We start from the raw sequence: 14,742 nt of genomic DNA, 5'->3' as shown, positions 1-14,742 counted from the left end.
CATGATCCTAGCGCAGAAGGACCGATTCCGTAGGTCGGGTGATTTAGTTACAATTGATTTTGGTTAAGTTTTCCCTATGAAGATCAAGTGATTGTTAAGCCACTCTGAAAAGTGTCATTCTGGGAGGGGAATAAGGTCTCCTAACAACTTTCAGCACCCTTAAACTACAGCTCCCAGAAATGCTTGAGGGAACCCATGGCTGCTTAAAGTGGCACCATAGTGCTTTACGTGTATAGTGTGAATGCGGCCACGTATGCTGAGAGAAGTGGCTGGCCCAAGGTCACACAGTGAATTACATGAAAGGTTAGTGGGGTTTTAAACCTGGGCACCCCCTGGTCCTAGCCCAGTGCTTTAACCACGACACCACACTAGCTTCCATGTACCAGTTTCCCCCTGTCTTCACTCCCTCAATGTATACCTGAATGAGTACAGCAACCATCCAATTTAAATATCTTCTTGGTTCACAAAAAATGTGCAGTCTTTTTTTCTTTTCCCAAACCGTAAAGTCTTTTTTACATTTGATGTGAGACATTATACAGAATAAGGTGGGAGAAGCAGGAGGGGAGAGAGAATTGTGGTGGCAATATTTAGTATGTTTGTGGGTGAGCCTGCACTTAAAGTAGGTAAGAACTTAGTGCTTTTCCTCCATTTCTTTTAGCTGCCTACTGCTGTTGCCCCCCCCCCCATTTTTTATTTGTTCAGTGGTAGCCCCCCAGGATGGGATTTCTCTTTTTAGAGATACCAAAGACAATAATGCCAAACACACTAACAAGAGAATCAGTTTCGTTGAACTCTGAGAGGTTTGCTGCTTGCATAAACGTTTGTGGGATTATACTGCAAGTTCCTCTCCTCCTATGCTTATTATGTGGGAAGTTTAAATAAATTTTCTCTTCAAAAGAAGCTCCTAATATCTACACAGCAGGACCAGTTTGTTACTTGATTAGAAAACTTTCTTATAATCTGAAAAGGTATTTTAGTAGGCAAGTGTTTTAAGTCTTTGTACTGAAATAATTATCCCAGAAACCCCATAGGGCACCTGCAATTTTCAAAAAGGCAATCCCATTCTTTCATGGGTGTGAGGAGGAGTGTCAGGATAACGTATGTGTATGTTGCTAAAGGAATTATCTAGCACTGTACACTCTTTCCTACAGTAGTTTTATTTGTGTGCCTTGTTAGCTAACCCAACGTGAGTTTTATAACATGCATTACTGCTGCTGCTAAGTTCATATCCTAACACTTCTTCCAAAGGAGCCCAGAATGGCAAACAAACCAGCAATAAAAACAATATAAAATTCATTTAGATAATGGACCTAGCAACGTGGTTTAATATTGCATATCTTTTATGTATTTATCTAGATTGCTTTATGGCCATGTTTATGGCTTCCTGACCATATTAAAGATAAGGATAGTTTTTGACTGACGTGTCATGAAAACTAGTTAAGAAGCAGCTGAAGGAACATTTGTTTCTTGCGGAAGCATACAATCATGATGAGCTCTGCTCATCTGGGCTGAGGTTCTACAGCAAAGGGGAACTTTTCCTCCTGTGCGGGTTCCCAATTCTTTCTAGACTGGCACCAGTGCAGGCAAACGCCTGTTGTATAAAGCTGTGGTTTTCAACCCGAGTGCCATGGTGCCCTAGGGTGCCTTGAATGATGGTCAGGGGTGCCATGGGCAACACTGGCCTCTGTCCCTTCCCTCCTCTGATGCCCTCTTGCATCTCTGCCTCCCAGAGGCTCGCACAGCTGTTTGGTGCAACAGCCCTGGCTACAAGCTCCACAGGCAAATGGTGCCTCTGGGGCTGGCCAGGGGGTGCTACCCAGACCCTTGTGGGACAGTGGGAGGAGGCACCTCCCTTTGGGGTGTGGTTGGGGGAAAGCTCAGAGACCGGGGCAGGAGCTGTAACTGCCCAGAGGACTCCCAAGGAGAGGGGAGAGGAGAGGAGGCTGAGGGAACACTCCACAAGGGAGGGTATTTGAAAAAGGGTGAGAGACTGCCAGCTCTGCAGGCTAGGGTGACATAATTGGGCTCCTAAGCCCCACAGGGGTGCTGCAGAAAAATGTAGTTTGTCAAGGGAGCAGTGGACTCAAAAAGGTTGGGAAGCTCTGGTATAAGGTAAAGGTAAAGGGACCCCTGACCATTAGGTCCAGTCGTGGCCGACTCTGGGGTTGCAGCGATCATCTCATTTTACTGGCAGAAGGAGCCAGCGTACAGCTTCCGGGTCATGTGGCCAGCATGACTAAGCCGCTTCTGGCGAACCAGAGCAGCGCATGGAAACGCCGTTTACCTTCCCGCCGGAGCAGTACCTATTTATGTACTTGCACTTTGACGTGCTTTCGAACTGCTAGGTTGGCAGGAGCAGGGACCGAGCAACGGGAGCTCACCCCATCACAGGGATTTGAACTGCTGACCTTCTGATTGGCAAGTCCTAGGCTCTGTGGTTTAACCCACAGCGCCACCCGCATCCCCTGGTATAAGGTATAGGAGAGCTTTAAATTCTACACTGCTGTTACCCATGGCCAAAGTGTTGGAATATTTTTGCTTCTGTGATTTATAAGCTTTTGTTTTCCCCGAGAGGACTGTTGTGCCAGTTGCAAAGTATTCACATTCTTTGTGCATTTCCTTAAAGCAAAGAAAAGCAAAACATAGCAAGTTGAAATGCAGTTTCTCCATTCCAACTATAAGGCCTCCCGCCCCAGTTCTCTGCTTTTAGATTTTGGAAAAGTGAAGTCTTAGTGGCTGGTTCTCTCGTATTGCCCCTTTGTTTTTCTCATGTGGACCATATCCAAGGAGCTTTGAGGAGAAACTAAAGCATAAAGTGATCAAGCTTGAGATTTTAAAGTATTATTTTAAAAAACACAATTTATTTAATGAAAAACTCCAAAAATAGTGAGTGGGAGTGGGGAGACAACAGACCCCACCCGCCAAGGATAGAATGCATCAAATACCAACAAGGCTCCAAAATTTTAACAAGCAGAGATTCTTAATGTGGATCATTTGGAGCCTGCAGTACAAACCAAGAGAATCAACACACTTACAAAAAGAAAGGAGAATAAAATGAGATTATATACAAAACTCATATTTATGTACAGTGGCTGGGTTACATAACAGACACAAAAATCCAGATAATCTGAATTTATAGACAAAAGTTCCAGAATGTGCAAAATCCACACAGCAAAAACAGGAAACACAATGGTCCTCAGATGGACACACTTACTGTAACAGTCGAGACATGAGAAATTAGGCCTGAGGCAAGGCTGTACGGAAGCAATGAACAGAGACCTTGGAGAGCTCCCTGGAGCAGAGTGCCTCCCCACCGTGGCTCTTTCCTGGGACTGTCATTCCCTGGGGAAGAGTGTACTCTTTGGTAGGCTCTTTCGTGGGGGCTGGCTCAGGAGCGGTAGGTGGGTACTGGGGCAAGGAGGAACCAAGTGAAATGATGCTCAGGGAATGAATATGATGTGTGTGGTTCTTGGAGTTGCTAGCCCATCTGCATGTCCCTGAGGCAGGGTGATTTTCCTTCCATGTTAGGAGTCTGTGACTTTCACCTTTCGCTAGGCACAAAGGACAAAGTGCTTAATGTGGGAGCGACTCCTGCCCATCCATCCATCCATCCATCCTCGGAGGCACATCCATTCAGCTTAGCCTCCTGAACCTGCATTCCTCAGGGAAGAGAAAGGGCCACCCACTTAAGAAGGGGAGATGGTAAGCCAAGGGACTGGATAGTGTGTCAGGATCCTTCCTACAGTGCCAACATTTTGCACTGGGAGGATGCTGCATGCACACCCATTCCAAAGCAAGCAGCTGCAGGACTTGGTTTCCAGAGCTATCTGGACAGCTGCTTCTTGGAATGAACTTCCCTTCCACTCCCTTGTGCATTATGGGTGAAGGAAGGTTAAACACAGGAGACCATAAAGGGAAAAAGGGGGGGGGGGACCAAGCCAGCTGTCTGCCCCTAGTCCTGCAAGTGGTTTCACAAATTCTAACAAGCCCTCTCTGTCCCAGACCACAGCTGCGAGAGCAAGAGTGTGTGCGCGCCTTTGCAAAGCATGAATCTGAACAGCCAGGCCACAAAGAATAATGCAACACGTGTGAGGCGGTCCTGTGCTGGTTTGACTGACAGATGGGCACATACGGTGTCCTCACTGCACCAATCTGACTTGTGGAGTGGGCGGGGGCACTAGTGTGCACTTCTACAGAAGCCCAGGATGCAGCTACAGACACAGACTTCTGTCACTACTTGCCCTTCTCCCACATCCATTTCCGATTGGCCAAAGGCAACCAAGAGGAGGTCATGAAAATTAAACCATAGTGAAGGCAGAGTTGATTGGCTGCTGAATGAATCCCATCCACTCGTAAGTTCCACCCTGTTCTTGACATGCACAGCTTGTTACCCTGCCCACCACCACCACTGACTGTAGCCTGCCAGGTGCTCAACAATCTCTCCATTTTTAAAGTTTTGAACAACAATAGCAAGCTTACTGAGCTCCTGGTGGGCTACCATGTGCTGCTGGTGGACCCCACTCAGTTTAGGGAAGGTCGTAAGTTTCACAGGCCGAACCTAAAAAAACGGGATCTTAAAATGGAAGCCCATTAGGGTGGATGTTTCCATGGCAAAGTGTCAAAGAATCCTGGACGTTGGCTACTTGGAGCCAAACTGCTCCCTTGCTTCTCCCAGCTTGGAAATGGGTTGCCTTTTGCAGGCTCTCTCAGACCCTCGACCTGAAGCAACTGGACTGGAAGTGACATTTGCTTATGGAGGAAGGCAAATGAATATGAAAATGAGACAGGAAGCATTTCTACAGAGCAAGTAGGAAGAAAATGTTCAGAGTTGTGCTTATTTAAATACCCCATGTTCTGGGTGGCACCTCTCTCCCTTTCATGCAGAGGAAGCAGCACCTGCCCTCAAAGCCCATGGGGTAAGTGACATATCGCTATAAACCTCCTTTCTCACATTTGAGCCAAGGAGTTTATTCAGTATTCAATGAGTGGGGAGGACACAAAGAGAGATCTGACTCAAAAGGAAATATGTAGCATGCCAAGATATCTGTGACATCTCCTCCTTGAGGCAGGGGGCTGCAGTGTTTAGGACAGACGCACAAGATCAAGTTCACTTTGTGGCTCTGAGAGCATTGCTTGGGACAGAGTAGTACAAAAGCCACATTTGTAACATAGCCACAGCAGCAGGAGCCAAGAGAAGGAAATGGGGGAAAGTGTACAGGTTTTTTTATCTGCCACCGAGAATCCACAACGAGGGGGATGCAATCCAATCCAGGGGATCACTGCCAGTTAAGCCTCGGAGGGGACACCCCACCCAGGGGCATGAGGTGAACGAAGCTGCTGGTACTTATGGTCATTCTTCTTGGGATCTCTCTCTCAAGAAACAGCTGCAGTGGCTCAAGGACAAGCCTAAAAGAACTGGCCTTGGGGAGAAACTTTTTGAAGGCAAACAGCTTGCCTGGGTCCTCCTCTTTCAATCTGGGAAGCAGAGCAGATTGCTCAAGAGTTATTTATAAAGCCAGCTCTCTCCCTGCCACCTCCACATTTCCCCTTCCACTGTAATAGCCTAGAAACCAGAATCACCACTTCCAGCTAGACAAAATTTCACTCTGCTTACACACACAGTTACTTTAAGCTGAATTTTGGGGCTTCTGAAAATATATGTGGATTCAAAAATCTAAAAACCATCTAAAAGACTGAATGTGGATTGTACGCTCCACTGTTTGACAGAGCCACACTGTATGCTATGAGCAGTTAAGTGCTTAAGCATTATGATGGCCCCAAAGCCGTTTCGAACAGCCAATAAAGTGGGCTGATGATGTGTTGCCAAACCCCACAGTAGGGGTGGTTTGATTTATTGCTGGTCAGGAACAGATAAAAAGCAGCACAGCTCCCTGGAAGCACCTCAGAGCTGCTGACAAAGTGCTCTAGGAGAGGAGGCAAGGTGGCTCCCATTTGTCCCCTGCAATACCAGCTTCAGGGGCCCCTGTTTGTTTTCATGTTTTACTACCTTAGCAAAAAAACAGAAAACAAAACAGGAGTGCCAATGCTTGGAGAAGGAAGGAGGGAAGGTCTTTGAGGGACAGAAGTGCATATCAAGCACACAAAAACTGCCCTATGAAGTGCAGGCTTACTACACAAAAGTAGCCTTTTCTCCAGTCTTCCTTAAGCATCACTATGTTGCCGTTGGTAAAGCTATTTTGCATCACTGTCAAGGAACCTCTGGTCTCAGCCATGGATCCAACCCCTGCAGCTATTCAACTTGCTCCCTTCAAGACTCAAGGCAAAGGCTGATCTCTTGCCTGCCAAGGCGAGCGCTCAGAAGAGGAATGCTTGGCAAAGTCTGCTACTTCTGGTATGGCACATAGAGTTCCCAGAGGCTCTGCAACATGGGGCTACTTCAAATAAAAACCCCCAAAACTGAAATGCCAAAGGGGAAGGAATGTTGCTGGGATCCCAACCTTAGAAATGGCTGTGGCAAGCAGACTGCACAGATGGCTGAGCAGGTCCCCCCAAAGTATCTCCTTGTGCTGAGATGCATCACACCACAAGGCAGGCTCAGGACCCAGAAAGAGGGCAGAGGAACAAGGTGTAGCCTCTCCTCTTGACTGTGGCATGTGGCTGGGAGTACACACCTCTCAGAACTGTTGCCAAACACAGATGAACAGGGTGAGTTTCAGGACAAGCTTTCTAATGAAGTTATCCAACTCTTCAGTATGGTGGACAACCTTCCCCACCTCTCACTGCACTGTGATGCCACACTAGCAAGTGGAGTCTTACAAAGAAATGGAGATGTATCTTAGGTGACCTAAGTTCTTTTAAAAAACACTTTGAAGGTGAGATGAGGGGAAGTGTAAGAAAAGAGCAGTACAAACATGAAAGAGTGAAGGGACACAGCCATGGGAGAGCAGTGGGTGTGCCTGGTCAAGAAAAGTGTCTGCTTCTAGCTCCCTACAACTGACTTTTCTGCTCCTCATCTTTGCAAGGAACGGCAACCGCGCAAGATTGCTGAGGCTCCTTCCACCATCCTGGCACGTTTGACCTAGCAATGTGACACAGGGTGGGTTGGCGGCAGGAGAAAGGGCCTTGCCTACTAATGGCAAGAGCCAGATGGGGTTGAGTTTGGTTGCTAACACAACACCCAATGTGGGCTTTGCAAGCTTTGTGCTTTTGGAAAGGCTGAGGTTGAAAAGGAGAACTTTGAGAGTGGGTGCTCAGTAAAGCTCTCGGTTGGCTCAGCAAAAGCTAAAATGTAAAAAAGAACAATATTGTTAAAGGCGAAGTTTTGTGGACCACAAGTTCTCAAACACATTCTTCAGGAAGACACAGGCATGCCAGCTCAGAGAAGGAGTGTGCGCCAGGAGTGATGGGAAACCAGGAGAATCCATATATTTTGGGATTCGTTCCCAAAATGCAATGCACTCAGCACAGATGGAGGCTGGACACCCACGACACGATGTGGCAGAAAAATATGAGAAAGCAATTGGCGGGCGGCTCCTTGGCTGGAGACAAAAATGTAGCATCTCTCTTGGCACCAGAGGCTGGTCCCTCCCTGGCGAGACCAGATCAACACACAGTAATGCAACATGGGTGAAGTTACCACAGGACAGCTCTGATTTGGCTGATGGTTTGGACAGAGGTGATGCCGCATTGCAGCAGAGTGATGAGGACACAGGAGGGACCACCGTGTTGTCATCATCAGGTCGGTTTCGAGCCAAAGAGTCCGACAGGGAAGTGTTTCACATGGGTTGGCCACTGGGCAGCTAGCTGGAAAAACTTGATGTCACTCCACTCCACACCATCAATGGAAACTAGAGAGAAGAGAGACGATTCCTATGAACATAGGAAGGTGTCTTATACCAAGTATTCTTCATTGGTACATTGAACTCAGGATAAACTGTCTAGCAGTGGCTTTCCAGGATGTTAGGGGCAGGGACCTTTCCCATCCCCTACTGCTTGGTTCCAGTTATTGAATCTGGGACCTCTTAAATCCACTGAACTCTGTTCTGTTCCCCAACAGAACAGCTGTGCTGAGAAATGAAGAGTTGGTCACTTCTGGATCTGGCTCTCTGGTTGGATCCAATTCCCTACCCCACTATAAATTATTATAAAGAAATAATATAATGAAATCCCTTCTAGTTTATCAGGTCCCTCACCATTTTGAAATCCTTCCCAGTCACCTTCAGTACCATCAGGCATCCCTGATCCCAAGGGCAAGCATTACCTTTCAGCATAGTTTGCTGCTGTTTTGCAGAGCAGATCAGCCGGCTGATTCCATCAATCATTTGGCTCTTGGAATCTACTTCTCTCTCTTTGGGTTTCTTGCTCAGAAAAATTGTGGGAACTAGAAAGCACAAGGACCCCCAATTAGTGAAAACGAGTCTCTCTCTTAAAACACGAAGTAGAAGAGTTGGCACACTTATGGCAAGACTTGCAGGGTAAGTCTTCAGCAGTGCTAAATGGTTCAAGGGGCAGGGCTATCATGCAAAGGCCTGCTGGCAATTTGCCCTCCAGGAAGGAGCACCCCCAGTAAAGAGGAAGTGCCACTCTCCATAACTCACCTTTCTTATTCTTCTCTTTGGTGACAACAGTCATGGCCATGGTCCCAGACAACTGGGTTTCCCCACTGTTTGGAAGCCGTGACACCTGCACCGAGCGGAAGACACTCTTGAGTGTATTTTTGGAGCTGGCGTCCTTCTTCTCCCCTTCCTTCTTTTTTTCCGTGGCCTGAACTAGCCAATAATCCACCTGCAGCCCAATGACATCGCCATAAGGGCTATTGGGGGACCTGTGATCAAGTGACAGGAAAAAGTGGAAAGAAACTTGAGCAAGTTTTGCATTGTTGAAAAAGCTATTGCTAACTGACATATTTGCATTGACAACACAGATATTTGAAAAGGGGACTTTCGGGGGAAGAACATGGTGGATTGAATGTCTTTTGTTGGCAGGCTGCCAATGGAGATAATTATGTGGTGACTGATGATAGCCAGGCATAAATCTTGGCTACTGAATTCACTCTGGAGATAAGAGTGAACAGGGGATTAAGCTCTGATGCCCTGATACTTCAGGAGACTGACTAGAATAGTTTTTTAATATATGATCACAGTAAAGAGACAGTGGTGTGTACACCATCTGTGGCATTTACTTTGCTCTTAGGATCTTTCATAATTTATTTTCCCAGCAAATGTGTCCAGGGTTCCCAACATGATAAGGAGAAATAGCACAACCACCACCCACACAAAGTGTCTTCATACCCAGAGACTTACCCCATGACAGCCAGTCCACTAGTCATAGAGGGAGATGATGGAGGGGTGGCAGTGACGTCTCTGGAAAGCCCAGAGGAAGAAGGGGGAGAAGTGGAGGGAACTGTGAGGCTGATGATGGGAGAATCATCTCCCTCTCCTGCAAAGGAAGGAAATCATGAGATGGAGAAGGAGAACACATCTTGCTTACCTGCTAAATAGAAGCAATGTTAATTCTCAGGCTGAGCCTTTCAGTTTTAGTTACAAGGCATTTATCATAAGTTAAAGTTTCTCTGGCACTAATACTTATGTCAGCATTTCCCAAACAGTCTCAGGAATGGGATTGGGGTTTTCTGAGCAATAGATAGGCACGTGGGATTTATTCCACACTTGTCAGCTGAACAGTAGGCTGCATCCCTTGACATCTTTATCCCCACCCGCCTCTTAAGATGCCCTTGCTCGGTGGCTGGCAGAGAGAGGTGGGATCAATGCTGCATGAGGACCTCCCCACTCTAGGCATAGAATATTGGATGGATCCATCCTGGTAGCTTAAGTTTTTACAGGCACTTTTAAGACCCTTCCTAGCACTCCAGCTGGTGAAATCACTGCTGGCAGATACTGTACAGCTATAGCATACTATAAAAAGCATAGGTTTTTCATGCTTTGTCAAGCTGTGTCAGCTATTTCCTAGTCAATATTACTGAAGCAGATCACCCAATTTCATGCTTGTATTCACTTAACGGAGGAAGTGGAGTAACTAGGATAACCAGTCTTTGCTCTAAGCAGCACAGGGATCTTAGGGGGTGTGTCATACCTGTAGCCGCAGGCGAGTCTTCAATGAGGCCCACTTTAACCACCTGCAGGGGGCAGGGAGTGAGAAGGAGAGAGCAAACAATGAAGGCAAATCACTTCAAAAACAAAGCCTGACAAATAATTTAGCTACAGGTGGAAAAGGAACACATTTTACCTTCCTAAGGAAAGTCACTTTATCTCAAAGTTATAGAAGAGAAGCACAAGACAGTTAACCCTTCCAGAACTATAATGAAAACATGGCATTCATAGTATACGCCTAGGGTGTTTCTTCCCACCAGCTCAGTATTTACTATTAGCTGTTTGAGGCCTGAAACTGGGACCTAGTCCAGGAAGCTGCTGGAGCATAAAAATCTATCTCCCCCTCTCCCCCTCTTTCTTATTCTAAATAGTAGAAGTGTGGCCCTCTGCTCTTGGCCTGATCTGTTGTTGCTTGCATCCATCTGTCTTAGGAGACAAATGGAAGAGTGCGCCTTCAGAGAGCCATTGGAGAGTTACGGTGCCTACTGTGGCTGTAGAGACTGATACGGGAGAGACATATTTTATCGATGGTGGGGCAGATGAAGATGTCCAGTTTGGCTGCTACAGGTGCTCTATGGCGTATCTTCTCTCTGTGCTCCTCCTAGTGGTCATTCCTCCTCTGGTCCCTGCTGTGGATACAAAACCTGACTGTCTCCAGATACTGCAATCATCTACAGTGGAAGGGTTAATGTTGTCAGCCTTCATGTCATGCTTGCAAACATCTTTGCAATGCATAGTTGGTCTGCCAACAGGCAGTGTGGTGTAGTGGTTAAGAGCGGTAGTCTCGTAATCTGGGGAACCGGGTTCGTGTCTCCGCTCCTCCACATGCAGCTGCTGGGTGACCTTGGGCCAGTCACACTTCTTTGAAGTCTCTCAGCCCCACTCACCTCACAGAGTGTTTGTTGTGGGGGAGGAAGGGAAAGGAGATTGTTAGCCGCTTTGAGACTCCTGAAGGGGAGTGAAAGGCGGGATATCAAATCCAAACTCCTCTTCTTCTTCTACTGCCTGAAGCCAGCTCCCCATAGAGCATGCCCTTGGGGATCCTGTCATCTTTTCCATTTGTGTACATGACCAAACCAGCATAGATGATGCTGAAACGGAAGTGAGAACATGCCAGGAATGTGGGTTTAGGTCAAGCTGAAGGCATAGGAGAGCAACAGGAAGAAGAACAAGCCAAGGAGAGTTGGAGTGAGAACACAGCCCTGTTTCACACCACTCTTATAAAGGTGTCTGAGGATGAACTGTCATACTGTATGGTGCTGTGCATGTTCTCATGGAAGGACATGCTCATCTTGTGGAGCTTAGAGGTGGGCATCCTATCTTGTTGAGAAGTGGACAGTCCTTTTGGGCTGACAAGGTCAAAGGCCTTTGTCAGGTCTATGAAGGCGATATACAAAGGTCGTTTCTGCTCTTAGCATTTCTCCTGCAGCTGGCGCAGTGAGAAAATCATGTTGATTGTTCAACATGAGCTCTGAAGCATTGTGACTCAGGATAGACCCTGTCAGTGAATAACACAGTACTCAGCAGGAAGATTCCACGGTAATTGTTACAATCATGGTGGCCACTTTTGCTCTTATAGAGGGTCACAATGCTGGGGTCACACATCTCTTGTGGCACAGATCCTTTTCCCCAACACTGCAAGAGAAGACCATGGAGGTGCATAATGAGGGAGGAACTGAGGAACTGAGACCTGCTTTCAGCACTTCTGTTGGGATTCTGCCCTGTCCTGGGGCTTTACCACATGCCTGAGAGTTGATGGCATTTTTCAGCTTGCCAAGGGAGGGAGAGACATCTAGCGCTTCCAAGACAGGAAGAGTCTGGATGCTGTCAATTGCTATGTTGGAGACCATGTTTTCCCATGAGGACAGTTCTTGATAGTGCTCTGCTCATTGCTTCATCTGCTTGCCGCAGTTTGTGATGATCTCTCCAGACAAGGTATTCAGTGGTGCAGTCTTCCTGATTGTTGCTCCAAACTCCAAAGGCTGTTTTCATGCATTTGTACATTTTTTAAGTGTTGCCACTGTCAGCAGTGACAGTGTAAGCTCTGACACAGCTTTTAGCCAGTGGTCACTAACACATCATCTGGCAATCTGCTTGGCACCACTCCTTGTCTTTCTCAGTGGTGCAGCAGGCGTCTTGTCACAGGCTTCATGCTTGCAGTTCACAAGAGCCTCGCTCTCTGCAGCAATAACAGGCATAATACCGGCCTCAAACCAGTTGGAGATCTGCTGCTCTCTTTCGCCAAAAGAGATCATAGCTGTGTTGTAGGTTACATCTTCGGTGTAGGTTCCACCTTGTTTCGACACTGTCTCAGGTGCAGTTCCTTAGAGCTTGTTTGATGGAATGAGAGAAGTGTTCACAAAGTTCAGGTTTGGTTGTTCTGGCAGTGTTGATTCAAGGCCACACTTTCTGCTTTGTGCCATGAGTCCTCTTTGGCTGGAGAAGGATTTTGCTTGCCACCAGGTGATCTGTGTTTCAGATGTGCCCCGCAACCAGGAGGTCTGCCTGATATACTTGCCAACATTTCTAAAAAAGCTAACAGCCTGAAATGTGAAACTCTCAGGCTCCCCACACTGTTCCATCAAATAATGCACACATTTTTACTTTCCTTCTGTAAATAGCACGGGGGCTTGAGAGCATTCTAAAAACTAATGCATCTGAGGTTTCGCCTTAATTGGTTGTCATCACATCAGCAGTTCCAATGCACACTTGTGGGTCACAGTCTGCTGAGTCACTCCCTCCACCCCTGCCTGGTTCAGATTGACTCATATTTCCTCTGTGCTTTAAAAAGGAGAGCAAATAAGCTTTTTGCAGGTTTTTTTTTTTGGGGGGGGGTATTGCCTTTCTTGCTAGGCACACCAGTTCCTTTGCAGGGAAAGAGTTGTCCCCAGTGGCCAGCATCCCTCATGTCTACCTAATGGTCACACTAGCAAACACAATGAGCTTTCTTTAACCTTTAAGATCCTCCTCTGTGTCAAAGCAGAGGTTAGTTTGTCAAACATAGCCCAATGTGTTTGAGTGAGGGTGGGAAGAGAAAAGGGAGAGCAATTTTGTTAGCAGAGACTTTGAGTGCCAGGCAGGAGCTTATGCACAAGAGAGGAAAGATAACTTTTTGCTTTGCAGGTGCCCTCCCTTGGGAGATCTGTGCTTTGAAACAGATTTAATTATTGAGGATGCAGCAGAAGCCTGCAAGTAACAAATCTCCAAAAGATTTATAACACCACAATTGCAAAAGCTGAGACAGAGTGCCTTGGCAAGAGAAAAGGTTTCTTCCAAATAATTATTTGTGACCATCTACCCCCCCCCCAAAAAAAAATCATGAGCAATAAAAGAGTCAAGATAATCCTAGAGCAGTGGTGATGTAGGTGAGGCAACAGTTTCCCCTCTAACCATTAAAATATAGTCAAGTACACCCCCGCTTGGCCTTCCTCAGTCACTATCAAAAATCACAGACAGACCGATGCTGCAAAAAGCCCCCACTTCATGCTTCATTAATTGTACAGGATGTATTTTCATGTAACATTTCAATTTAAAGTGAGCTGCCTTGTATATTGCAATTGTATATTGCAAGGGCACAAAGTGGCCCATGGAAACAAAAGGGGGGGCATTGATCTCAAATGTGCAAGCTTGTTTATTTTATTTGAAATGTTTACTTTCTGACTGACAATAGGCACTTTATAATAAAAACAGAAATGCAAACCCAGTAAATGTTAAGAGCTTTTTTTAAAAAGGCAGTGGTGACAAAAAGGCTACAAGCACTGCCCATCAAAGGTTGCACAGTGGCCACAAGGGAATAAAGCCATCTTTTCCCAACATGATTTCATCCTTGCTTGGGGCTAGAGCATCTCCTCATAGGCAGCTGCATAGTTATTGACCTCTGGCATTTTCTTGGCAGCAGTAACCAGTGAAGTGTCGAAGGGATGGTGATGTTAACCAATATCTAGCAGATTGCAAGTGGATTGCAACAGTGCTGCTGTCATCATTTCCTTATTTTGCTTCTGACCATCAGGGATAAAGTCGGGTGTTAAAAAAAACAGCGATCTGCAAACTTAATGCTTTGCCCCCTGGTGCAAACATAGCTGTGGATAAGGATTACCCATAAACCAGGAGGTGAAACCATGGCTGGAATGTATGCAAATTAACTATGGCATTCATTAATTTGCACTAAGGAAACCATGTTTCAGGTATGTAGCCTCTCTATTTGCAAGGTGACAAACTGGCCAACCGCCCCCAACATTCTGCTAGCTGCCTGAATTTAGGGACAGTGAAACTGGTATTTAAAAACCAAACAAACAAGTCTAATTTTATGAGATCTTCAACACGGGAAGCCTGCTTTCACTTGTTTATGACTTCACCACTCATCAGATGGGATCCAGTCAGGCTTACTGCCAAGTCCTTGACTCAGAAAGATAAATTTAGCCCAAGCTAAATTACACAATGTCATTTGATTAAATACCACCACATCTGAATTTTAACCACAACTTCCGTTCAGCATCAGCAGGGTAAGGAACACAGTAGGTGAAAATGATAGTTCTGCAAGTGAGGTGGCTGCCAAAGTTAAACTACAGCTACAGAAATGCGCGCACATTTGTTTTCGAAAAGTAGGCTTTATCTAAGTAACCAGAGCTATAAAAGAGTTCAGGTAAACTGGCCCTGAATAAAATAAGTTCGT

The 14,742-nt window shown here is 46.3% G+C and overlaps 1 protein-coding gene across 3 annotated transcripts in view; it reads right to left on the bottom strand.

The window, feature by feature from the left end:
* Window positions 1-2,839: 2,839 nt before the first annotated feature.
* Window positions 2,840-14,742, bottom strand: part of PACS1 (phosphofurin acidic cluster sorting protein 1) — a 70,723-nt gene continuing 58,820 nt past the window's right edge. For all 3 annotated transcript variants that reach the window (XM_083477515.1, XM_083477513.1, XM_083477514.1), the window contains exons 20-24: window positions 10,054-10,096; window positions 9,264-9,399; window positions 8,559-8,785; window positions 8,222-8,341; window positions 2,840-7,808 (exon numbers count right to left, since the gene is read on the bottom strand). In XM_083477515.1, the coding sequence (XP_083333641.1) occupies window positions 7,696-7,808; window positions 8,222-8,341; window positions 8,559-8,785; window positions 9,264-9,399; window positions 10,054-10,096 (639 nt within the window). In that variant the 3' untranslated portion in view covers window positions 2,840-7,695. The remainder of the gene's footprint in view (window positions 7,809-8,221; window positions 8,342-8,558; window positions 8,786-9,263; window positions 9,400-10,053; window positions 10,097-14,742) is intronic.

Source organism: Podarcis liolepis (genome assembly GCF_965112155.1).
Source record: "Podarcis liolepis genome assembly, chromosome: 15".
Lineage (NCBI taxonomy): Eukaryota > Metazoa > Chordata > Lepidosauria > Squamata > Lacertidae > Podarcis > Podarcis liolepis.
Note: the sequence above shows the minus strand (reverse complement) of the source record. Positions and strands in the feature narration are given on the sequence as shown.